General features: G+C 37.4%; 1 protein-coding gene across 19 annotated transcripts in view; it reads left to right on the top strand.

Moving 5' to 3' along the window:
- RALYL (RALY RNA binding protein like) overlaps positions 1–27379 on the top strand; it is a 707896-nt gene that overhangs the window by 652085 nt on the left and 28432 nt on the right. For 15 of the 19 annotated variants that reach the window (XM_077876403.1, XM_077876402.1, XM_077876406.1 and 12 more), the window contains 2 exons: positions 1656–1769; positions 16741–16913. In XM_077876403.1, coding sequence (XP_077732529.1) covers positions 1656–1769; positions 16741–16913 — 287 coding nt within the window. Of the gene's footprint in view, positions 1–1655; positions 1770–5047; positions 10893–16740; positions 16914–27379 lie in introns of those variants that run through there. The other 4 variants (XR_013367029.1, XR_013367028.1, XM_077876408.1 and 1 more) reach the window with 2 other exon arrangements.

The following is a 27379-nucleotide window of genomic DNA, read 5'->3' as shown; positions in this document are numbered from 1 at the left end:
TACATGACGTGCTTCCATCAAAGGAAATGAAAATCATTCTTCAAAGTGGAATCAATTTGCAATTGTGACAGATGATGTTTTTCAAATTTAGCTGCAGTTCCACAATGGCACTTTGATGTCTCTAAAATAATTGACATAAGGAGTAATTCTCTATTTTAGACTGTGTTCTACTTTCAGTTTGGTTCTTCATAATAGGAACACTCCACAGGGCCCTGGATTCTTGCAGTTTTTATTTTGCAAGCTACGTTGCATCAGATAAAAATCTGCTTTTTGTAAAAAAATTTCTGATTTTATAACAAAAAATTTTTTTCTCATTTTTATCTTGAGAAAAAGTCTGTTCTTCCTTTGAGCAATGAATGTATATTGATGCATAAGTTATCATATATATTATATCATATATCTTCGTCGACAAATAGCCCTATTCCAAACAAATATAGATTGCATTTAGTATTGATATAAAGTTTCTGAATACTAAAGAATCCAGCTAAATGCTTATTATCTTCCAAAATTCTGGGGAGTATCCAAGCTGAGATCATCATAAACTTGAGGCAAAAGTGACAGAGAAGGATTAATAGGCTGACATCAAGATCTGTGATCCAGATCTTGAAGCAGCTCTGCTGAAGCATGAACCCCCGACACCCCACCTACTGAAAGCTCCAGGCAGATGCAGATGTTCTGCAGCGATAGCTTCGAGATCCTCCATCTCTGGTTATTGTGGGTTATGGCACATTTCCCAATGGTTCTCAGAAAAAATGAGAAAATAGGAACAGTATAGTGAATTTTTCATAAACAAATATACTTCATTTAAACGGTTGTCCTTTAAATAGGAGACTGTCCTTTTCCTAAGCCCCTTCTTTATGAGATAATTATTATAATTGATAGTAGGATGTTTGTCATTGTTTTTAACATCCATACTTGGCAAAAAGAAAAATTGCCCATCTTGTGTTCATCCCTACTTGTTTTTCTTTGAATCCATGCTAAATACCAAAAACTTGGAATGGGAACCACTATTGTAGAAAATACCAGTGGGAACTTTGGTGAATTTTCTCCCTCCAGCCCCACAGCTTAAAAAGGGACATGTACAGCCCATTGCCTCACTTTTTATTTAAAAAAGGAGGGGGGGCGGTGACTTAGCAAGAGTTCTGTTAGAGTTCTCTAGCGTCCAAGACATTTCTTCAGAGGATAAACATGATATCCTGGTTTCAACAAATCACCAGGGAACTAGATTACAAATATCACCAACGACTGAAATATGTATCACAACATAGACCTCAAAGTAGTATTAACATACCTATCGTGATTTTATCGCTCTTCAATCTGAATCCATTTTACAGGGCAGAGTCACTCTACTGCTTGCGAAAACTGAGTTTAGTATCACTTAGTTGTTTGATAAGATAGTTCCAGGTTACACCATCCCTTTTTGTAACTTGCAGTGAAAAGATTGAGTATCAGATGTTCACGTCACTGAAAATCACTGTAATTGCCAATGTCACCCGGTATCCCAGGATCGCTGGAAGTAACGAGAAACTGATAAGATTGAAAAGTATCCTATGTGACTCGACACAGTCTTGAGAAAGGTGCCAGTGAGTTGTGCTCTACGTGAGTAATGGTACATCTGACGTTCTGTTGCTTTCTTACCCTTCTTCCCTTTCCAGTGAAATCAGATGAGCTCCAGACAATCAAGAAAGAATTAACCCAGATCAAAACGAAAATTGACTCCTTGCTAGGGCGCCTGGAGAAAATTGAGAAGCAGCAGAAGGCGGAGGCAGGTAAGTGAAAAGGCTCTGTGGCCACAGACACACCAGAATTAAACCAGTGAGACAGAGTCAATTACAGGAACAGCGTGCAGGGCCAGGGGGACACTGGCTGAGTTTAACAGATTAATACAGACACGGGAAGAGTCTTTAAGCCAAGAGGTGCAACAGTGCAATCGGAGTTTTTACGTTTTAGAGAAGATGAACCCATTTGTCCAAGATTCATATTTTTAAAAAAGGAAAAAAATATTTTGATCCTATTTGTATAATAATTAAAAGTTAATTTCTCAATATCAAGAATCCTTTAAGAAAATAAAATCAATTACTGGAATAACATGAAGATGAACCAATTTGTCTAAATGCACATTTTTTAAAGAAGAAAATATATTTTGATCCTATTTGTATAACTAAAAGTTAATTTCTCAATATCAAGAATCCTTTAAGAAAATAAAATCAATTACTGGAATAACATGAAGATGAACCAATTTGTCTAAATGCACATTTTTTAAAGAAGAAAATATATTTTGATCCTATTTGTATAACTAAAAGTTAATTTCTCAATATCAAGAATCCTTTAAGAAAATAAAATCAATTACTGGAATAACATGAAGATGAACCAATTTGTCTAAAATGCACATTTTTTAAAAAGGAGAATATATTTTGCTCATATTCGTATAATAATTAAAAGTTAATTTCTCAATATCAAGAATCCTTTAAGAAAACAAAATCAATTACTGGAATAACATTGTCAGACTAAAATAATGCTCATATTTAAATAAACTAACTACAAAAATAAAAGAGATTTCAAAAACGATGATTATAAAGCCCAGTTCCTACATTGCTACAAACTCGTAAAACCAGTACCCAGTTTCAGGATCCTTAACATCAAGAACATGCCCCTGACTACCCACAGTCAAGTCATTTGATTATATCTTTTACAATTTAATGCCCCTCTCCTTTGAATTATCAGCCTTGGCCCTATTTCTCTTCTAATATAATTCTAATAATGCCCTTGTCTTGTGGCTACAGATATTTTTTAACATAGAATATGAAAACCAGGATAAAGTTAGAGATGAGCAAGTGCACAGTTTGAAAATCACGTTCTATAAGGCCTCACATGCCTCAGAGGCTCCCTGGAAATAGTATGACGGTTAGAAGGAGGCCCAGGAGGTAGATGAACTCATGCCTCCTCCAAATCTAGCCCTTGCTCTATCTGTATCTATTTTATTATTGAATTTCAACATAATACTTCATTTGCTGAAAGATCTTCACTTTTCAGGATGCCTGGGTGGCTCAGTCGGTTAAGTGTCCAACTCTTGATCTCAGAAAAAAAGAGAGAGCTTCACTTAAAAAAAAAAAAAAATACAGTTTTGAAAGCTATCGATGAAATCCAGCCCCCTCATTTCACAAATGAAAAAACAAAGGTTCAAAGAGGTAAATTGATATTTCTGTAGTCACCTAACTAGTGTATGATAGACCTGGGTCTCAACCCCCCAGTCTCATGAGTGAATCCAGTGTCCTTCTCATTTATAGTTTCAATCTCAGGTTCTGCCCAGGGCCTAGTGCGAGGATTTCATTGACGTGAGGGCCCCTGGGTTCCTCCTAACTGATGAGAACTGGTTGGGATCCTGGGGTCCCTGAGCTACACAGGAAAGAGGAACCTGCTTATGTGTTCACTATATCACTGGGGTGAGGACTAGAGCTTTACCTCCTGGTGATGAGCCATATAGGACTCAGAGATGAAAAGAAGGCAGATGTGAGTTTGGTGCTATAGCATAGTGAATGAGAGAAATAAACTCTGGTTCAGATTCTCATGCGCCACTGACTTAGCCTCAGTATTCTCATTTATAAAATAAAGATAGAAATCCTTACCTCACATTGTGAGAAACAAAGTATCATATTATCATATGTAACTCATATAGCACAGTAATTAGCACGGAGGAAAGGCTCAGTAATTGGAGCTCTTTGGCATATAGAGGCATACATAGGCAAATGAATATTTTCTATTTTCACACAACCCAGTTTTTACAAACAAGAGCCATATACCCAGCACATGGATGGCAGATTCTCACTAATGTGGATGAGAAACAGTAGATAAAACAATCATTTTATTAAAAATTTCTATTATTAACATATTTTCTACTAAGAAAGGATATGGGGGAAAGATTGGAATAGACATTTTTCTAAAAAAGGCATCAGGTACATGAAAAGACACTCAGCATCACTAATCACCAGGGAAATGCAACTCAAAACCACCATGTATTATCACCTCACGCTTGTCAGAATGGCTAGTATCAAAAAGACAAGAAACAACAAGTGCTGCTGTGGATATGGAGAAGAGGGAACCCTGGTGCACTGTTGGTGGGATTTTAACTTTCCACTATGGAAAACAGATGGAGGTTCCTCAAAAGATTAAAAATAGAACTACCATATGATCCAAAAATCACACTACTGGGTATTTATTTGAAGAAAAAAAACAAAAAACATTGCCTACACTTCTTAATAGAGAAATTTAGATTTTAGAAAGTTTTTTTATATGGCACTAAAGTGTTGCAGTAACTGAAATAGCCTGTAATGTCGCCTAAATCAATATTTCCCTTTGAGGAACTTCTCTGAAATTCGTTATTATGTAAAACAACCCTTACAGCAAAGGACTTTGATAACCAATTTGCACTTCAGTTTAAAGGATTACGGAGAACTCATTTAAATATAAATCACCTCAAAGAGAAAAATGCGATCCTTATTCTATCATATTATGCCTTCCAGTTTCCTGCAATGAATAATACCTTTCACATATCTTCTTGGAAGATCATCCATAAATGTAACGCCAAAATTCAAAGCTTGCATTTTCTTTTCATGAAAGGCTGTCACCTTATTTTTGTGTGTGTTTAAACTTTCCCAGTCATGAGAGAGTTATTTTTAAAATGATAGGCTTAGTCCTTTGATACTTATGTCTTTCTTACTTTAACATGTTAGGAAGAAAATGGGATTATTTAATTTGTAATTTCATTCACTTAGTAATTGTCGAACAGCATTCATAGTTATGGAAATAAGAAGATTACTTTCTATATTTTCTTTATGAAAAGAAATCAGGGTTGGAAGGAAAGAGTCTAGACTAGATTATGGGAATTGGAGAGAAATATAATAAAATTCTTTAAAAATACTCAATATCTCCTTACTAAATTTAAGGGAGCACTCATTTTCATGCTTATTTGATTGCAAATTATTTTGTAGCTGACTAATATTTACTCTTCATTATTATTCTTTTCTACATCTCTCATTCCCAATCTTAGTTATTTGATAATGAAAGTTTCCAGCATAAAGTACTGGCAGGAGATGGAAGATCACGAACCAAAGATGGGGAAGCCACACAACATGGAGATTGTCCAGTATTCAAGTTTCATACTATCATTTTTTTTCCTTTTTGTTTTTAGTGAATTTCTAAGCTGTGAGGAATAATTGTAATGAAGCATAACTACTTGATTTTGAATTCTCTATACTTTCAATTGCTTCTAATAGATATATTTGTATGGTGTCCTGTCTCTTTCTTTGAGATTGTAAACTTCCTGAGCATAAGGTCATGCCTTCTCTTCCTTCTCTAACTCCCCAACACCATGTACTATGTATCAGGCACAAACCTGGCAAGTCATTTAACTTCTCTAGGTCTCAACCCCTCAAATGTAAACTAGAGGAATGGATTATGACCTCAAATATACTATCCCAAGCTTTAAGTTACAGTTAGCCTAAATCCATGATGCATGTGTTATTTTTTTCTATTGAATAATTCAATGAACACAACTTCGGGACATCGTAGCTATGTAGATCATACCAATGTAGCCTACGGTTGTGCCTCCTCATTCCTAGATGCTTATTTTAAAAGAGCCACATATAAATGGCCACATATGAGTAGCACAATTTATACAGTGATGTTAAATAATCAAAAAGAGTAAAAGAGGCAAGAAGGAAAACTAGAAACTGGGTATCCTACAAGAAGCACAATTAATCCACAGGAACTACATTTTTTTTAAATAAAATTTCAGGCATAAGGGCTCTGATGTGAAAAATCAAGTGGACGTTATTTAATTCAATTTTATTCTGTGTGGTATGCCTGATACATGGCCCGCCATTCTTGCTTGGACAATTCCAATGATAATAGCCAAAGTTTGATCTAAGCATTGGAGAGGTCACAAACTGGGTTTCATTAGATAAATTCACCCCAACATGTTTGGTAAAAATACAGAATTTTTAAAGATAATGTTTAAGAATTGTAATATTACAAATAAATATTAAAATACATAGCTTCTTTTGAAACGTTGGAATCTTTCAATTCTGCTGTCACACTGTGCATGCCATACTCTTTTCAGTTTGCTAATATTTTTATTTAGCCAACTCATACATTGTTATTTATTTGGTTGGTCCCTGTTCACATTTGTGTCTCTGACTTCTGTGGTGGGTTCTCCTCATACTGCACCAAACCAAAAGGTCTTTTGTTTTCACTTCGTTTGTTCATACTTTTTATGTCCCCTGAAATCAATGTAATGTCTCATCCATGTGAATGTAACAGACAATTAAATATTTTAAAGGAGTTATAATATTCTCACTCCCAACCTCTGAATGGAAAGTCAACATAATTGGACCATAGATGTTTGCTTTAGCTGCATTCAAATTTTTGTCACAGCATCTCTGAAGCCTTCTTTTCTCTTGATAAATATCAATAATTTTTTCAGCTGCTTCTCGTATAATTTGGTTTTGCATCTCGAACCATTGTCATCTCTCTTCTCTGGTCATTCTGTAGTTTGTCAACCATGTATTGAGGTACTCAGAATAGAAAAATGTTGCTCCATATCTGATCTGAGTGCTGTCACCTATAATGTAAATGTTTCTGTTCTGAATACCTTAGTGCTAACATTTGCACTCTGGATTAAGTTGATGATGTTTCTGGTTACAGACATTGGATTAAATACATGAATTGAGTTCTTTTCTCCTGAAACTGCATTCAAATGATAAATTTTAAAAATGAAAAACCCTAGACATAAAGAGAATGGGAACAAATGGGAACAAAACTTTAGAAGCAAAAAAAAAAAAAACTTTAGAAGCTGGACAGCAGATGGAGAAATACACTTAACTTAGCATATCCTAGAAATCTGAGTCTAGTTTTAACCACAGAAATCCCAAAAGGCTCAAAACTAAAGACATCTTCCTCTGGAAAAGGAAGTATAAATGGCTGCAAGTCTGTTGAGGAATCAAATTCCTGTATTACCATTCCCAACTGTCCCTGACCCACTAGAAAGCTGAAGAAGGTTACTATAGAAAAGTTAAAATGGTAGATCTCAGAAATGGTAAACAACAAATTTGAGTGCAGTTGAAGATAAGGAGAGAAGTGAAATTTTAGACAATTACTGTAGAAATTCTAAGCATTCTCTCTTCCCCTCTGATGCCAGAGTACTGTCAAGACCCTAGAAGTTTTAATTGGGAATATGAACATCATAAAAGGAAAGATTTAAAGGTATTGGTAGAGGTGCCACCCAAGGAAATAAATGGTCAACCATGTCACCTTGCAAAAACAATATCCCTATGCTTGCAAAGCTGTCCATTGATATTTGATATTATTCATATTACTTGGTAATATGAATGGACGAGCATCACCCAGTAATAGAAAACATTTAACATAAAAAGGAGATATCAGAAAAGAAAAAGAAAAAGATTGGAGAAAACAGATTGTGCAGAAGAATAAAACTTCAAAAAGAAAAAAACCACACTGATTAATACACTCAGAAGGAAAGAAGATATTGCATTCATGAGATAAGACCATGAAACTAAAACTTGAGTATTCAGAAGACAGATAAAAGACCTTTTAGAAATTAACATATGATAGCACAAATAAATAACTCAATACAGGATTGGAAGACAAAATTGAAGAAACTCTCCCAGAAAGTGTAGGAGAAAATAGATATAAAAAATATGAGGGGAAGGGATGAAACTCACTGGATGAATATCTGAATAGCAGGGTTCAAAAAGAAAGAAAGGAGATCATCAAAAACATATTTTATAAAAAAAAACTGAAGAACATAGTTAATCAGATTGAGAGAATCCACTGAGTGCCTGGAACAACGCATGAAAATAGATGCACATCGAAGAATCTCATTGTGATATTTCGGAACAGGAGGCAAAGAGAAGGTCCCTACCAACTTTAGAGAGACAGGAAAAGAGAGAAAACAGTTTTCATAGAAAGAAACAGGGATCAATACCAATGGGCTTCTTAGCAGCCACACTGAAAGCTGGAAGGCAATGAAAACATGCCCTAAAAGTTCTGAGGAAAGATTATTTACAAGGTGCAATTCTGTACCTAATACCCAAACTATTAAATGTGAGGGTGCATTAAAGACATTTTCAGATATCTAAATATCAAAATATATTCCTCCAGTTCATTCTTTCTCTGAAAAGCTTGGAGGAAGTACTTCACCAAAGCAAGGAGGTAAACCAAGAAGGGAAAACATGGCTTTCCCAAAGCAGGGAAATCCCAGAGCAAAGGGAATCCTCAGGGTGCTGGTAAAGGCGATTCTAGCATATGAGCTGTGCAGCAGGCCCAGAAAGAGAGAAGTCCAAATCAGAACTACTCAAAATCTCTGGGAGAGACTTTTTCAAGATGAAATTGACTGAATGGCTAATGAATGGGCAAGTGACCTAGTCAAAATGAGATTTACAGGTCAGGTTAAAGTTTGCACAACTACATAGAAATACATAGAGAACTAAATTTTGAAAAACAAAACAAAAAATCTAAGGCAGTTTTTAACACCAAAGAAACTAATATTATTCAGAAGAGAAAAAATATTTTTATATACTAAGAGCTGCTCAGAGCATTTTAAGAAATTTTTAAAATTATTTTTTTTTAATTGACCTGATCTACAGTCTAACTCCTTAGAGTGATGGGGACATAAACAGGGAATGGTGGACAGAGAACTGAATCCTCAGCATTTTAAGTATGATGATATCAACAGACAGAGCATAAAATTGATCAAGAAATAGCAATATAAACATGTTATTTAGAAACATGAGGGCATATATTTAAAAGAATGATCTCAGGGGAAAGCCTTTAGGGAATTGAAAATGGGAGCAGATAGGAACAAAGGCTGCTATTTTTCATAACAAGTCTTGTGGAAATATTTGAGTACAAAAATTAAATGTTTTTAAGAAGCTAAATGGAAAGGGATGAAAAGAAAGTTGTGTTTAGCAACTGGATCAAAACTTTTCCCTCTGCTTAATGGAGAACTTCCTATGGCTACCCTCAGATAGTTATAAAAGAACAATTGCACTGAACACTTATTTAAAATGGCAAGGAAGGGCCACCTGGGTGGGTTAGCGGTTAAGCGCATCTGCCTTCAGCTCAGGGCGTGATCCTGGAGTCCCGGGATCGAGTCCTGCATCGGGCTCCTACGGGGAGCCTGCTTCTTTCTCCCTCTGCCTGTGTCTCTGCCTCTCTCTTTCTATGTCTCTCATGAATAAATAAATAAAATCTTTTAAAAAATATGGCAAGGAAGACTTTATTCTAGACTACTGCAGTAGGGATCAAGACTAGTGCAATACAGGATGGAAATTGAACTCTACTTAAATAAAAGGATAATTTTTAAATGCTGGAGTAAGCTAATGGAAAAGTATTAGAGGACATTAGTACGGAGGCTGGTTGGTATGATTGGGCCATCTGTGTTTGCTAATTGACTATTATGGAAGATAAGCTTATACTCTCCCACGAGACTATCTTTCTTGATGATTACATTTCAAGGGAATGGCTTCTAGGTCTTAACAAAGACATGCCTAGGTTATGAAAGATCAACATTTCCAAGGAGTATAGAAAGAATTCACAATTGCAAGTTTTCTAAAGTTAACACTAGAAGAAGAAAAAAAGAGGTCAGGACCCCATAGTCAGGAAGAAGCCCGTCTAAAGTTCAGTCAAGCCGAGGGCACATTAAGGAAGGTCTTGGTAATAACTCCACACCATCTTTCAAAACTGAAATCTTTCTCCTCACTTTCTTATCTAAATATACTCTACTCTCTGTGTCCTGTCTCTGTCATGTCACCACTGCATAGATCCTGTCCATCACGTGCCAGAGTATCTTCTATTCCTTCTGTAGCCAGTGCTGTAAAATCTTACCCCAGCATCTTTTTATTCCATCCTTTCTCTCCATTTTTCCAGTACTACTGCCTATACCCAAACCCTTTTCATCTTTCACTTGCTCTGATGCACCCATCTTATTTTCTAACAACTTTATTGAGGTATATTTTACATAGCATACAGCTTACCCACCCCAGGAGTGCAGTTCAGTGACTTCTAAGTAATTTTACCAAGCAGTACAACCATCACCACATGTCAGTTAGAACATTTTCATCCTCCAAAGCCTCACCTGGTAGTTGTTTTCTCACTAGCAAAACATCTAAGGCCCGGGCTTAAGGATCAAACAGAAGTAGGTTCAACCCTATTAGAGATCTCCTCCCAAAACTTACTAGTTGTGTGATATTTGGGAAGGTTCTTCTGAAATTTATAAAATGGGGGGAAATTAAGATCTATCCCTTAAAATTATTGTGAGGTTTAAATAAACACAGTATCTGTAATTTGTAAAATTATTTATACTGTATTTGTGGTGACCTCAACAACCCAGGTACTCCACGAGAACGACTTTGAGGTCATTTTCCCCAGGAATATACCTATATAACTGACATTTTAACCAGAAAGCAACCCTCCTATGTAACTTTCCTGATGCTAATTTGTGTCATGATTAGTACATACCATCCATTAAAAGTTGCATCTTTTTAAATAGCATTTTTTTTAATCATTGAGTTAAATTCATGTTATATACAGGTGTTGTAATGTAGAATTTAAAAAAAAAATACAGCTTATACTGGTATGTAGAAACAATAGTTTCAGGATACTAGCTTGGCTCTAACGAACAATGTGACTGTTTTGTATCAACATTATTTCCAACCATCTGCTAAGTACAATTTAGCTAGCAATTAGCTAGCAATTAAGCCAGTCTGTCAAAAAACTTAATTGCCAACTCAACCAATTTTCAGAGTTATATTAATGATAATAGCTATGCAGCAAACGGAATTTAATAAAAATGCTTTGAACATAAATCCCAACAATTCTAACTTGTTTTCTCTATCATATATAGCTTTTGAAATAGAAATGCGATGTGCAAAAGAACGTTTGAATATGAAAGTTGAAATTTAATACAAATTCTTTTCTTTCATGGCTTATTGAAGCTTGAGGCACTTTCCCATGAACAGAAGTACCTGCCTAGCACTTGCACTTCTTTTCCTTTGATAGCCATTATTTAGTTGGAGCATGTGCCCCTAACTAAACAGACTTCTTCATTCTTTAATTTAAAATTGTCTGGTTACTGAAGAGAGTCAAAGCTCTGTCAAATTAGGCCTTTCTTCTAGTGATATATTAGGAAACAGCCCAAGCTATGGAGTCAGAAGACATTAAGCAGGAATTCTAACTCTTACACTTATTAACTGTGTGACCATGGGCACCTATTTCTCCATCTGTAAGATGATAAAGAAGCGCCTACCCTGCAGGATGTTTCAAGGTCTCTAGTTAATGAATTTTGCATGGTCAGCACTTTGTAAGCATTCACTAACTTGGAGTCATAATAAACCTTTTTTGTTGTTGTTGAAATCCATAGTTTATGTAATATTAGAGATATCTTTTAGTCATAAGCTGCTAGCTTTGTGGTTCCTAATACATTCTAAAACTCACTTTGCCCGCAAAAGAAACGCTGTGGTCACCCATCACTCTGACTTTAAAGAAGACAACTGACTCCAAAAGATGCCAGTGTTCGAAACCAGCCGTCTTCCAAGAAACCCTTGCAGACTTCACATTTTATTTTTCTCCTGAAGACTTATCCATGTAAAAACAATCTTCTAAGAAACTCTTAGATCCCACATTTTCCTTTGACTTAGTGGTATGGGGCTCTCATTTAAAATGTGGCAAGGATATTTCTTTTAACTTCTGTGACTTCATATTTTTGCTACCATGGTGCCAAATTTGACTCTATGGAAAGAATTTGACACTTAGACATTTATTTTCATTTTTTAGTTTCACAACAATTCGTGAATATATTCAGCAAATATTTCATTTGCCGTGTAAGGCTCTCAATTAGCCATTAGGTCTACAAAGATGAATAAAAATGTTTCTACCTCAAAGAAATTTAGAAGTAGAGACATAAGTGTGCATGCCCACACATACATACCATGTATGAACTCAACATTCACAATAAAAATGAAAAGTGATAAGTAGACAAAGAATTATGCAGGTAAAAGAGAATGTTACAAAGTCGGGAGTAAACTAAAAAATATTACTCATTTCTAGTAGAAGTAAAATTAGTTAACCATTCTTAAAAAATAGAACAAGTTGCTTTCTTTCTATTTTAACAAGATAATTACTGGCCTAGAACTGCTTGTTAAACTGTGAACCAACAGTTTAATAAACAAGATGTGCTTTCTTGTGTGAGTTTATTCCTGGAACCTCTCATTGTTTAGTGATTATAACATTTCTCACTGAGGCAATGACAAAAATCTATGATGACTACACATTACTGAAGCACAGGTTGATTGTATTTCTGTTAAATTGCTATGAATTGACTACCATTGTAATTAAAGAGTTTTTTTCTCAAACCAGATAATGTCTTCCATGCATTTAGCTTTCAAGTTAATGAATGGATGAATGAGGATAAGTCCTAAGGTTTTTTGCATCGAACTCTAATACACTGTTGCCTTTGAAATAGGCTGTCAGAGGAGTTACATGTATATTGTATAACATACACAAAAAAAGCAGAGAATAACTTAAAACACTATGTCTATCTAAACCGAAATGAAGCCAAAATTGTCTTTGTAATGTATGATTCTTAATGATCAGAAATGATGAATGATTTTGACATAAACTGTTTGTCTTCAATAAGAAGAAATCAAATTATTTGATTTGATTAATCAAATAATCAATACAGATTCAACTCAAGAACTATTTTTGAGCCTGTATGATAACATGTTTGTGTGGCCTTTACACTTTAGAAAACACATTCACCTCTTTTTCCTCATTTGAGTACACAGCAACTCTCGGAAAGATTTTATTTTCATGCTCATCTTTTAGAGAAGAAAGCTATAATTAATAGGACTAGTAATAAACAGAATTATGGATCACAAATCCTATATCCTTATATTATCTCTTTTGTGTATAAGGAACTCCGTAAGAGGTACAGAGGAAATCAGACTATTTCTTGATAATTGACCTGTATTGCATTTTTCACTTTACAGAAGATTAATCTCTATATTATCCTCTTTGTGACAATGACCTTTTGAGACAATAGCTCAAATATTAAGGAAACTTTAGCCCCCTGAAAAAAAGGTAAAACAACAGTAGACTGACTCTAACACAGCATTTGATCTGGGCCTTTGTTGCTCAGGAAAGAAGGGATTTCATTCAGGTAGGAAGATCAGGAGAATCAGCTAGGATTACAAACAACTCCAACAAATTGATATACAAAGCCAAATGAGGGCTACTCATCTTTTAAGTTCTGACCCTACCTGAGCTCTCTGAAAATCTTCCATGCTTCTTTGATCAAAGATTTTCCAGAGGGAGAAAAAAAGAATATTACTTTCAACATTAAAAAGTAAGGGTTCCCAGAGAAAAAATATTTCTGAAATCATTAGAGAAGAAATGTATATGTCAGATCAAATGAATTTCCAAAATGATATTAATCCTAAGCAAAAATACAGTTGTGTATTATAACAAAAAATTAACATAACGACCTAAAATTGAGAAAGTCTGGCTTCAGAAAAAGTTGTAGGACTCAAGACATTTTTCCTGTAAAAATTTTCCTGTACATTTATCCTGTATAGAATAATAATTGTCCAATCCCAAACATCCATTCTTCTCTCATGTCTAAATACTAGAACCAGGTCATGAGAACAATGGTATTTTTTTTTAAGATTTTATTTATTTGGGAGAGAGAAAGCATGAGCAGGGTGAGGGGCAGAAGGAGAAGCAGACTCCCCACTGGGCAGGGAGCCAGACATGGGGCTCAGTTCCAGGATCCCAGGATCATGACCTGAGCAGAAGGCAGATGCGTAACCAACTAAGCCACACAGGCACCCTGAGCAATAGTATTTTGAACAGGTAGCATGGTGACCTAGAATGGCAAAAAGGAGGGGCCAAGTGATAAATACAAAAATCACTCTTAGGAGAAAGACTAAAGGGTCAAAAAGCAGAGTTGCTAAATAACATTGTGCTGCCCACGGAGTCAGTGGTAGTAGAGACTAGAGGGTAGAGCATAGGGTGTGATTAACCTCAGAAGATTCAAAACTTCTTCAGTGCTCAGACTAGTCTGATCATAACAGCTTTTTCTCCGTCGGTCCTGGTTATAGGTGTGTAGGTATGGTTAAAGGTCAAGAACTGTATGGGATCCCTGGGTGGCTCAGTGGTTTAGCGCTTACCTTTGGCCCAGGGCATGATCCTGGAGTCCTGGGATGGAGTCCCACATCAGGCTCCCTACATGGAGCCTGCTTCTCCCTCTGCCTGTGTCTCTGCCTCTCTCTCTGTGTCTCTCATGAATAAGTAAATAAAATCTTTAAAAAAAAAAAAAAAACTGTAGAGGGAGCTGATATGTAGAAGGAAGGTGAGATGAATAAAACCTAGCAATTTTCAGTAACAGTTAAGTTCAGCACACGTTTGGTCTGTATCTTTTGCCTGGTTAGCCTGCCTTTTATTTATTTTATTTATTTTTTTTCCGATTTGCCTCCCTTTTAATCCAGATACTTGGATCATCTTCTCCAGATTAGACTTTTTTGGTTAAGTTTGACAATAATCACTTTAGAGTCTTCACAGGACTTCCTATGCTAAAAGCAATGTAGACATCAGAGAAAAGGGAATTTATGCTACTTGCTTTCATGTGGACACTCACATTTACAAAGATAAATAATATAGCTTTAAAATTAGAATATACATCATCACTAACATTAGTTATGTTGTTCAGTGGAGAAAACAGAAACTAACAAGTTGATAGGAAAACATCTTGGAATGCATGGGCTGGATCTATATGTGAAAAGTAAATGTGAAGTAAAAGAGCCTAGATTTTGTCATTTTAAGATGCCTGTCATTAATTACTTTTAGCCTTTTTGGAACCACCAGCCCTTCTTCTCCTCTGAAATGGAGCTTCAGCCCCACAAGTTTTTCACTGTTATTCCCTAATCGGACCAGGCCTCTTGCTTCATGCTTACTGTTGTTGTTATCTTGACCTATTCACGCTGAAGAGCGTGCAGTCTCCTTTTTTGTACTATTGCACATTCACGTAGTCCTTTGGAGTGTGCAAAACATTTCCCAAGTATAAACTCTATTAATCCTCACAGCAAACCCCAGAGGTAGGTATTCTCATGAAAGCTTTTATATAGAGGAAGAAAGGTTGACCTAATGTGTTTAAATGTCTTGACCAAGTGGCCAAAACAGACTCAATCCAAGTGCTCATGATTCCACTGGTAAGTAGCTAAACTGGAACTAGAATCCTGTCCTCTGACAGCAGGGTCAGGGCACAACCCTATCCTTCTGCCTTATTTTCAATACATAAACTTTCTTATTTGGAGAATTAAAATACAAGAACACATATATTTATATGAGTAACATTTATTAAAATGTTAAACAATTTATAGAAGAGGATACATGCTTATTTATATATCATTTTTTACCAGTTTATTGATTTATACGTTAGTTGTATTTGAAAAGATTTATGCCAAGTCAAAATAAATGTATATCAATGCTTACTTTCTTTGTAACTCACATTATGAAAAAGACTAGGAAAGCCTCAATTTATTTGGCTCTATCAATGACCTTTAATGCCATAAAATATAAATAAATAACTTAAAATGTAGCATCTCTTAAAACTCAAATAATGGGATAATTGGTAAAATAACAATAACCAAAATGAGTGCAAACCACACAGCTTTTGAGATAGCCACGTTATACATAGGAGCAAGTTAGAGAAGGAGGTACATTAAATGATCTCGTTTATTCAATACCCACTGCTTCTTGATATTTTCACAGGAAATGAAAACCAACCACTAGGGGAAATAATTATTATGTTGTCAGCATAATTCCCATCTGGGCGAATTTCTGTAAATGGAATGCGCACACCCTGGTAATTAGAGGGATTCTATTAATGTAGGATGTAGCTTCATTTGTTGAGCACTTATTATTTGCAAATAGCTCTACTACACTCATTGATTTCCTATGCCAAACCCTGGAAGTTAAGAAGTAGTTATCCTAATTGTATGGATGAGAAAACTAAGGCATAAGGAGGGTTAAGGTTAACCATTTTGGCTTTGCATCACAAAGCTGGTAAATGTAACACCAGAATTTTATTCTCAACCATTGTAGTTAACCACGTCTGCCAACAGAATTTAGACTCTAATATGTCAGAGTATTGTTCACATAGACAAGTTGTCTGAAAGACAACACGTGTGCTTTTGTACTTTTTTTTCCCTCAGTGAATTTTTGTCTTTTTCACTTAGATTTCAACTTGTCAGTGAGCTTTCTTCATCTTTCCTCCTTGAGTGAACAAGCTCTATGTTTTATGTGATTTTTGCCCTTTGTTTTTGCTGTATTTTTTTCCTCAGAGAGAATGTCCCTATTAGAAAAGAATATATATAGCCCGGAAGATCCATCTACTTAATATGTAAATCTTTATTTCTTTATATACTAGTACCATCTGGACTTCCTAATTTTTGATGATTCCATTTAAAAATAAATTCACTTACATGAAAATGCACATAGGTATAGGTACATAAGTTACATGACTGAATAAATTAATTCATCTAGAATATTATATTACCTTATCTTCCTCACACAGAGTTTAGCCTTTCATAGACTGTCTTTTCATAGTTTATCCAAATGGCTCATGAGCAACCCAAGGTAGTAGTCATTTGCTTTCTCCCCCCCCAGAAGCTCAGAAGAAGCAATTGGAAGAGAGTATAGAGCTGATCCAAGATGAATGTGTGTCAGAGAATGCAGATCACTCTACAGAGGAGCCTGCTGAAGGAGGGCCAGATGCGGATGGAGAAGAAATGACTGATGGGATAGAGGAGGACTTCGATGAAGATGGGGGTCATGAGCTGGTAGGAACTAAACATTTGGTGTTCACATCCTTTGATAACAGCACCAGCATGTCAGCAGCTCATTCATTCTAAAATAAAGATTAAATATTTGGAGCTTAGTTCTTGATTATATGCATATATGTAAGGCAACATCAGTACAGTGCTTTGCACATAATAAGTGCTCAATACATTTCTGCTAACTTAAAATATGACAGAGTAAATGAATGGCCCATTGAAATATTACATATGAGATTAATTATATTTAAAGTGAAATGAAAGATTGTCTTTCCCAAATGCTCCATCTTGGAAGAAATCTTGCATTTGAGCAGTTATACGTGAACTCTATGTGGTTATAATATCCTGGCAACAAATGACCATCTAGTGGAAGATACATGACTCCCTCTCTTATTAAATAGTGCATTCAGTGATGATAATTATCTTTACTAGCTGTATGGCCAACAGTTGTTTCTATAGTCAGCAGACTAAGATGACCCTTCATATATGGCCAGTTCACCATCCTTGGTGCGTTTGGTAGCCAGTTTTTATGAGCTGGGGATTTAGCCAAGACTAGATTCTTTATATGCTTCATTTTCCTAATGTTGTGATAAACATAGTATTCATTTCTGATGTCCTTTCCTATATACATACACCAGAGACTTGGTAAATATATGCTGATGAAGATGCAATCTTTCATATTTTATCATCCATGAAATTAAATATACTATCTTAAAGGGTTTGACTAATAAAAATGATAAGAGGGAAAATGTGAGTGTGTGTGTGTGTGTGTGTTGCCAACTCTCAAATATCTGTGGACTGATCATATTAAACTTGATTTATTCCAGGTAATATCAGATTCCAATTTGTTATAATACCTATTGTTGCTTGACTAATTTTGTGATGGTGTTTGTTGTTTTGGTATGGTGACCATCCTATCAATAGTTTCCTTTAGGAAACCCTATATTGATTTTTAACATTCCAATTCTGTTTAAATTGTATGGGACCTTCATTTAAACTTTTCACATAGTCGTTAGAGTCTTTAATAACCACCCTTAATTCTCCAAAAGTTGGCATCAGTTAGAAGGACTTGTCCCTTTTAATGATGGTTTTGATTTCAAGAATCTATGAAGCAGGGACTAGAGTGAAGTACTGACAGATCTTTCAGCTTTTCCTCAAGCTGGACTTTAGTTCAATAACTTAATTTCCTCAGCCCATTCTAATCAGATTTCTGTTTCTACCATTCTATTGTGAGTGCTTATGCCAAGGTCTCTGGAGCCATCTGCATTGACATTTCCAATGGTTACCTCTTCGTTCTTATTGTCATTTACTTCCCAGCAGAATTTGGCTAAGAATTGATTAGGAGAATTTCTCAGAATTCTCCTTCCATAACCAATTGCTCATTCTCATTTTCCTATGTTAGAAACTTTCACTCCATAGTCTCATTTTAAATGTTAGAGTAGCCCAGGGCTTTGTCATAAGCTACCTTCTTTTTCTACACACTTTTCCAGGTTGATGTCATTAAATAACAGCATTAAATGTCACCTATAGGCCAAAGATTCCTAAATTTAAATTTGTATTACTAATTTCTTCCTGGAATTCCATCTTGAGCATTTAGATGCCTATCTCTTCATAGATTTCCTCCAATAAACAGTTGAAACTCAACATGACCAAAACATTCTTGGTTTTTTTCCAGTCATCTTATCCCTTCCCAGTCTTACTCATTCCAGTGAACAACTTCATTATCCACACAGTTGTTAAAACCAGGAAGGCTAGGATGACCTTTGATTCTCTCCACCCTTCCCCGTTAATTCTACTTCTAAATCATAACCCAAAGCTACTTACATCTCCACTACAGCCAAACTGATTTTCTTGATTCAGCTCATGCAATCCATTGTTCACACAAGAAAGATAAAAATCTTTATTAACTATACATCAGATAATGTTACTCCCTTGCTTAAAATCCTATAGCACTTTTTATGACACTTCAAGTCCCCAAGTGTATGAATGTAAATTGCGATGAGATTGGGTGAGAGATGCCAGTGGAGAGAGAGAACTTAATGAAGAGAAAGGGAGAAAATTCCTGATGCTGAAGGGAAAGGAATGTAGAGCACAGGTGTATGGGGCTGGCCTTCAACAGGAAGAGGAACACTCTTCCACGGCAACTAACTACGATACGTCTGAGGATTTGGTAGCATTGTTTGAGGGAGTTCAAGCACAAACTCTCTAAGTCAGAGGGGGATAGTCTCTAGAGGGTAAGGAGAGACAGGCAGGACCACAGATTAGAGGAGAATGGAGATTTAAAGAAGCCAGTATGTAAAATTTAGGGGATCACTAATTTAGAAAACATATGAAGATTGACAGCTACTGTTAATAGCCAATTGAGGTTAAAGACAAAGATTTCATACAGTAATATTTTTCAAACATTAGGGTATATCAGGATTTCCTAGAGAACTTGTTAAAATACAGATTGTTGTATTTCATTCCAAGAGTTTCTGATCAGTATGCTGAGTGAGTCTGGGACCTCGCATTTCTAACAAGCTCCCAGTCATGCTGATGTTGCCCTTCTAGGGACCACACTTTGAAAACCATTGTTGTAGACTCATCAATCAGCCCAGAGTGTGGGATTCCCTCCATTGGCTTATCTCAGCCATGATAGAAGCATGGAGAAAGCCAATATATTCAGTTGGATTTTTGTCAGATAAGTGCAAAGAAAAACAATACATAAAGAGCACTACGGACATTAATTAGTCAAGACTGGCTAACTAGATGAATCATGGAATTGAACCTGAGCAGGGAAGACAAAAACACAGGAGGAGGCTGGCCAGGAGAAAACAGAGGAAGAAAGGTAAAATCTATGCCTTTAAAGGGAGTGGAAATGAAATGCACATGAGAGAAGTGAAAGCTGTGCTTAGAGATGGAGATATTTCAGACATGTGACAGTTAGTGATAAGATCCATAGGAGGCGGTGATGGAAATGTGATCAGAGCAAAAGTAACTACATATGAAGGATTCAAAGAACTTTGAGGCTCAGCTGCAAGATTGGTCATCTCCATGGGCATGAAATCACCCCACATATCAGATAAAAGTAAAAAAGTTAAGTAAAAGAAGGAAGAGTGAGACAGTTAGCCAAAAGTCAGCTGCCGTGAAAGAGACAGCACAGCCAGGTTAGTCCCAGATCTGTCACTATCCAATCCAAATGAATCGCCTTAAAACAAATAACTTCTCTGAGTCTCAGCTTTATCTGCAAAATAGTAAGGTTTAGATCAGAAATTTTATTCTATTTTTTTAAGATTTTATTTATTTATTCATGAGAGACACACACACACACACAGAGAGAGAGAGAGGCAGAGACACAGGAAGAGGGAGAAACAGGCTCCCTGCAGGGAGCCTGACGTGGGACTCGATCCTGGGTCTTCAGGATCATACCCTGGGCTGAAGTCGGCGCTAAACCGCTGAGCCACCCGGGTTGCCTAGATCAGAAATTTTAAAGTTCTGTTCTGTTCGATCTTTACTCTGAGTGAATCTGTGTTCCAGGAACACCACATCTGAAGGAACAAGGGTCTCATGTAGCCAAGAGAATAAGTCTAAGCCGTGGTGCTCGGTTTACACCCCAAATACACAGAAAGCAACTGACTAGCACTATTGCTGCCTGGAGGTACTTGGGTTTTCCCCCTCACCCCTTGCGTTAGAACTGGGGGCTTAGAATGCTGGAGAATTAAATCCTGTCTCTAATATCTCACTTTTGTTTCTATGACTTGGAAAATGAAAAATGAGGATGAGCAATCTAAATGGAGATTGAGGAGTCCCTTGTAGTGATTGGCCAAGAGAAAACCCGTCTCTGTCTGGTGTCCACTGTTTTCGCCTTTCCAGACCAATGAATCAAATCATCCGTGGTTTCTGAAAAGGAAAGTAAAAGCATACATCTTCTCTTAGAAAGGCAGATCTGATTACAGATTCAGCAAGGATACGGTAGAATTGGGTTTTTAGCACACGCAGTAGGAGTCAGAAAGAAGAGCCAGTATCCACATGCTTAGGCAGGTGCTCAGAGAAAAATCTGGAATGAACAGGAAACACGAATTCTATCTGAAGCAAGGGAGATCCAGCAAAATGAGCTAACGGGACAGCGGTGGGTGGTGGTTCCCCTTCATGGAGCATGTGAGGAGCTGAAGGCGTGAGCTGTCCATTCGTGGTCTGGTTCTAAATATCCACTTCTAGAAAGCAATTTCCATGAAGCAATCCATTCAGCTGACATTTGGGTGCCTATTGTATGTGAACCAGGTGCTACAAAAAATGCAAAGACAACTAAAACTATTGCTTTAGGTATGCAATGAAATGTTTAAGAAAATGATTCCTTTTTTTTTTTTTTTTTTTTTTTCGGGTAGCTGAGTGCCCTGCAGAGCGCTGATTTCCTCGTGTAAAAAAAAAAAAAAAAAATAGACTTGCACTTGTCAATTTATCAGAATCCAGCCAGAGCTAAACATCTGTGATTCCACAATCATCTATGCCTACGTATTTCATTACCGCATAGAAATTAAGACTTGAACTTCTTTAAAATTTAACTCTCTATTAATACACTATGCATTCACTAGCACACCACTACCATACTCCTGTTTCTGAATAAATCCATTAGCAAATATTTATTGATAGAACACTAATGAATGGCACTGAGGCTTTTGCTAGGGAAATAAAGAAGGAAAGTCCTGTTTTCCCTCAGGAAGGATATAAACTGAGGATAAAGGCTATAGATTTTTAAAAAGCAGCATGTTACGGTAAGAACCATACGAAGATACAGTTTACAAATAGGGAATCACACATGGCTAGGATGGTCTAGAAAGGCTCCTGGCAAAAGTCAGATTGGAGTTCTATCTTGAAGGATGCCAAGTTAAAGTGACAGCATGTGTTAAGGTTGAGAAGAGAATATTCAAAAAATCAGCCTTCATTGTTCCCAGATCATTTTATAAAATACGTATTTCAAATTCAAAGTTAGAAACTTCATATGATAGGCAGGTAGGGGGGTGGGGGGTGGGTAGATGGATGGATAGATGATAGATGTATTTTGTTTTTATAAAACTACTAGGGACTTCACAAACAAGACATTGACCTTTCAAGCTCTTTTACTTTTTTGATATGCAGCAAAGTTGTTACAGCCTTTTATATAAAATAACATGATCCAAAATAAAAGTAGCCTATGCCGTAATGGAAATATTCTAGAAAACTAAGTGCTTAGGACTCTGCTAATTCAAAAGGGCAAATGACCTCTACCAGGCGTTTGAGAGAAGGCTTCTGGGTACACTCCAGGACACTACAAAGCTGTCAGATATGTTAAAGGGCCTTAGAGAGGCTCTTCATTGTTTTCCAAAGCAAAGTTCTTGGTTGATTTACATCCAAATACCTAAGGTGCTTGCTGAAAATGCTGATATAGATTATCTGGGAAAGAGCCCAGAGATCTGTACTTTTATCAGGCTGAGGTTTGAAACCGCAGAGCTAAACCATCAGTTCACAAAGGAAACTATAGACAAACCAAACACTTAAATGGATTATAAAGAATTCGAGCTCTTTTGAATCCTACTTGTAATTACTTTTGCTTTTGCTGACTACATACAATCAGATCAGGTAAATCTAGTAAGAATCCACAGTAGAATTACCTAGCAGGATTGGGTAACACTTAGGCAAGCAAGCTGAGTGCTACGTTGTAATACGTCATTCAGAATTTAAGAGAACATTCTAACTCAGCCAGTCGCCTGGGCTTATAAGGTATTGAATTTCTGTGCACGGTGGTGAAGGTCTGGACCCCAGATGGAACCCCATAGTTGAAGAGACCTCTAAGCAAGCACTCTGATACGCCACTGAAGATCTGAAGTGTGTAAAGCATTCTGATTGCTATTTGGGGTCTTTATGAACAAGACTGAATATGTCTCCTTGTTTCTGAAACTTTATGGGTTTTTTTCCCCCCCATGAAATCCTTTACCCAGATGCTCCCCTTTATCAACCATGCATCTGTCTCTTTTCATTTCCATCATTTGGGCTGAATGCTAGCTGGGGGACCAACAAGAACTTGGGAGACACACTCCCAAAGGTAGTGTCAACTGAATTCATTAGAAGAATACATCAAAGGAAGCAAGAAGATGGCTACTTCATCTGTTTGGTGTGGGCCTATTTGCATGCAGCTTTCAGACACCTGCATCTTGAACTCTGTCAATGTATAATTTGGACAGAGTGAGGGGCATGGTAAGCCATCATGGTTTATGTGTCCTTCAAGGGACCCGGCCTGGGTGGCCTGCTCCTGAAGCATGAATGGCTAGGGCCGCTACAGCTAATTGGCCAGTTCTTCTTCTCAACAGAAGTGGGAGATGGGAGGCAAGGGGTGTGACAGGTGGACATCTCTACTTCCCCGCTGTCCTCTTCATGGGCTCCCGTCTCTCGGTAATAACTGTTCCTCGTAGTGATTTTCATACTTACTCTGTTTGACATCTCTCTTGACTTCAGTTATTTTTATTTTAGCTACAGAACTATGCCTAGCTCATTAGGATAATTTTTTCCCCCAGGAGGTTTGACGGCTTAGTTGTTTTTTAAAACACAAACTCTGGGATGCCTGGCTGACTCAGTCGGGAGAGCACTGACTCTTGATCTCAGGGTGATGAGTAGGAGCCCCATCTTAAGCACAGAGATTAATTTTTTTTTTTTTAAGGAACTCTCCCTGTAGTTTGACAGAAATAATTCACATCTCCATGACTCTGTACAAACTGGTTACCTGTGTCCTCCCTGGTCTTGACTTTTTTTCATCTGTAAAAAGGGCTTGGTAATAATCTATGTCTGTCCAAGGACTGCAGTGAGCAACGAATGAGGTAATGTCTAAAAAGCACATGCATGGCACAAAGGAGACATGCAGTTAAAAATTTGCCAAAAAAATAAAAATAAAAAAAAAAAATAAAAATTTGCCAAGTTTCTGGGGTTTCTGTATGGTACTGCAACCTGTCAGATCTCCTTCTGTATCTTCCTATCCTGTTGAACGTCATTTATTTAATTTTGCTGACCCTAATGTTTACTCACCCATCCGGTAGGCTATAAGTTAGGCCACAGTTAGACTAATGACAAAAGGCTTCCAGCCTCACATGGAGCTCTGCGTAGACGCAGCACCTTGCCAGCCCCATCCCCACATCTCTCCCAGTCATTTCCGGGAATCCCAAGAAGTGTCTGATTGTGTGGTCCTGCCACCTGTCCACTGGCTGCCCTCCCCTTGAGGGTGAGGTCTCACCACAGCTTTTGCTGCTTCCCTTGGGAGAAAACATCACCCTCTGCATGAAACAGAACCAGGGTCCACCTTAAAGCTGGAATAGCAGTGCCCCCGTCCGCAGCTCCAAGTTGGAAGGGACACCCAAAGCAAAGCCTAGTGCCACTTGAGGCCCAAACACACCGACAAGAAGTCCGCCATCGAGAAAAGTAGCCACCTGAGTTGTTCGCAGTACATTCTGCAACATGGTTTTCCCAACAGCAGCCAGTTTGCTCCCATGAAGACTTAAGCCAGGTCATGTCGTTTTGTTGGAAACTCCCCAAGAGCTGCCCACCCCACTCAGAGTGGAAACATGTGTCCTCACAGTGATCTCCAAAGCCCTGCATTATGTAACCTGCTCTGGCTCCACTTCTCGCCCACTCACACTGGCCTCCAGGCCCACAGGTCTAGCTCCTGCCTCAGAGCCTTGGTGCTTGTCACACCCCTGAGTGGGAGAACAGGAAGGTGGAGTCCAGATCACAAAGGGCCTTGATGCCATGCTTACTGTTTGAAGCTTGGCCCATAAATTTCACGTAAGTGAGTTGGGGATTGCCTTTATATAAGAGAGAATTAGGACGCAAGGCAACCTAGTGCTCTGCTGCCAGTTTTTCTGAAGTGTAATACAAGTAGGGTTTTCAGATTTAGCAAATAAGAATACAAGACACCCATTTAAATTTGAATTTCAAACAAACTGCATAATTTTTCAATATAATCATGTCCCACATATTACACGAGACATGGTTATAACAAACAAAAACCCTTCTGGTATTTGTCCAAAATTCATAATTCACCAGGGCTTCCCATAATTCCTCTGCAAACCTCCATAAAAATTGGTTGAGTACTGGCCTTGAACAAATTATTTAACTTCTTTCAGCCTCTGTTTTGTCATTTATGAAACCGGAATAATCATATCTACCTCATGAGCGGCACTTCAAGTCTCGGGCACACACAGTGTGAGCAAGGAGATTGTTATCATTGCTGTTATCATTATCATCTCAGCTTGCAAGTGAATCTTTCAATAAAACCTCACAACATTTCTAGCAACAATTTCCATATGGAACTTTGTTTCTTTTAAATCTCTGAAGATTCCAGTTTTTACAAAGCACTTCTTATTTGATAAGAAAGCCTTTGGGAAACAAATGTAATATTCTCAGAAAAATCATACACTGCTTTTATCTTGTTAAATTTTTCTTTGATTTTATACTTGCTGGCTTATTCAATTCAAAAGAATCCCTTTCAAGTCCCCTTCTTATGCTTTCTCTTTTCTTCAAAAAAAAAAAAAAAAAAGATAATGCTAACTGTAGCCTGTGATGATATGTGGCTTTTATTTTTAGTTGTTGCTGTAGATTTGCTCTCTGGCTTCTATGATCTGGGCGCCAATGTAATGACAGATGGTCAATTGTAGTTTTAAAAAATCCGAGTACGTGAGAACCCTTACATAATTACATTCCCTATTAGTCATCCAGCCACTCATTCATTAAAACAACAATCCAAAAAAAATTTTAATAAAATAGTAGAAACTTGGTAATGTGCCAGATATTGTTAGTTGCTAAAGATTCAAAGAACAAGGCATAGTGGTTTCTGATTTTATAGCATTCTCGCTGAGTGGAAGAGGGGAGCGCTGCAGCCAGAACAAATAAACACATATTAACCAGTGTGATAAATACAGTTACCACGTGAAACATGACAATAGAGTGTGACAATAGAGTGTAGAGTGAATCTGAGCTGACTTCATGAAGGTTGTAACTCTCCTGCTGGTTCTTGGAGAATGAAAAAGCATGTGCAAGGAACACAAAGAGTTAGATGGCATCTCAACAGGGGTAAGAGAATACAGCGGCGCGGCAAGAACGGCTCGAAAGAATTTGGGGTCTATTGAGAATTCGGTTCTCAGATGGTGGTCCCAGAACCAGCAGCATCCCACCATGTGTGAACTTGTTAGAAAAGCAAATTCTCAGGCTCTCACCCAGACTCACTGAATCAGAAACTCTGGAGGTGGAGCTCAGCAATCTGTGTTTTTTAACAAGCCCTCCAGGTGATTCTGATACCTGTGGATGAGAACCACTGGACCACAACAGTAAGGTTTTCTTTTATTTTTTATTGGTGTTCAATTTGCCAACATACAGAATAACACCCAGTGCTCATCCCGTGAAGTGCCCGCCTCAGTGCCCGTCACCCATTCACCCCCACCCCCTGCCCTCCTCCCCTTCCACCACCCCTAGTTCGTTTCCCAGAGTTAGGAGTCTTTCATGTTCTGTCTCCCTTTCTGATATTTCCTACCCATTTCTTCTCCCTTCCTTTCTATTCCCTTTCACTATTATTTATATTCCCCAAATGAATGAGACCATATAATGTTTGTCCTTCTCCAATTGACTTACTTCACTCAGCATAATACCCTCCAGTTCCATCCACCTTGAAGCAAATGGTGGGTATTTGTCGTTTCTAATGGCTGAGGAATATTCCATTGTATACATAAACCACATCTTCTTTATCCATTCATCTTTCGATGGACACCGAGGCTCCTTCCACAGTTTGGCTATTGTGGACATTGCTGCTAGAAACATCGGGGTGCAGGTGTCCCGGCGTTTCATTGCATCTGTATCTTTGGGGTAAATCCCCAGCAGTGCAATTGCTGGGTCGTAGGGCAGGTCTAGCAGTAAGGTTTTCAAACCTGGGTGTACATAGTATCACCAAGAGTCAGTTTATATATATATATATATATATATATATATATATATATATATATATATATATAATACCAATGACAGGGGCCTCAACCTGTAAGAATTCAGTCAGTCTGGGGGTGAAGCCAAAGCAAAAATCCAAAGATCTTTCAATGCATAGCCAGGGTTGAGAATCCTTGAGATAGAGCACATGGTACATGAAGAAGGAGGGCAAATAGGCACTTCACCAAAGAGGAAGTAAGCACATGAAAACTCCCTCAAATCATTAGTCTTCATGAATATGCAAATTAAAACTGCAAAGAAGGACACCTGGGTGGCTCAGTGGTTAAGCGTTTGCCTTTGGCTCAGGTCGTGGTCCTGGGGTCCTGGGATCAAGTCCCACATCGGGCTCCCTGCAGGAAGGCTGCTTCTCCCTGCGTCTTTCTGTGTGACTCTCATGAATAAATAAATAAAATATATATATTTTTAAAAACTGCAAAAAGGTAACACTGCACGTCCTCCAGGATGGCCAAACGGACTGATCTAGTGAAATGTCAGCA

Source organism: Canis aureus, chromosome 28 (assembly GCF_053574225.1).
Source record: "Canis aureus isolate CA01 chromosome 28, VMU_Caureus_v.1.0, whole genome shotgun sequence".
Taxonomy (NCBI): domain Eukaryota; kingdom Metazoa; phylum Chordata; class Mammalia; order Carnivora; family Canidae; genus Canis; species Canis aureus.
The sequence above is the reverse complement of the archived record's forward strand: the minus strand, read 5'-3'. Positions and strand labels throughout refer to the sequence as shown.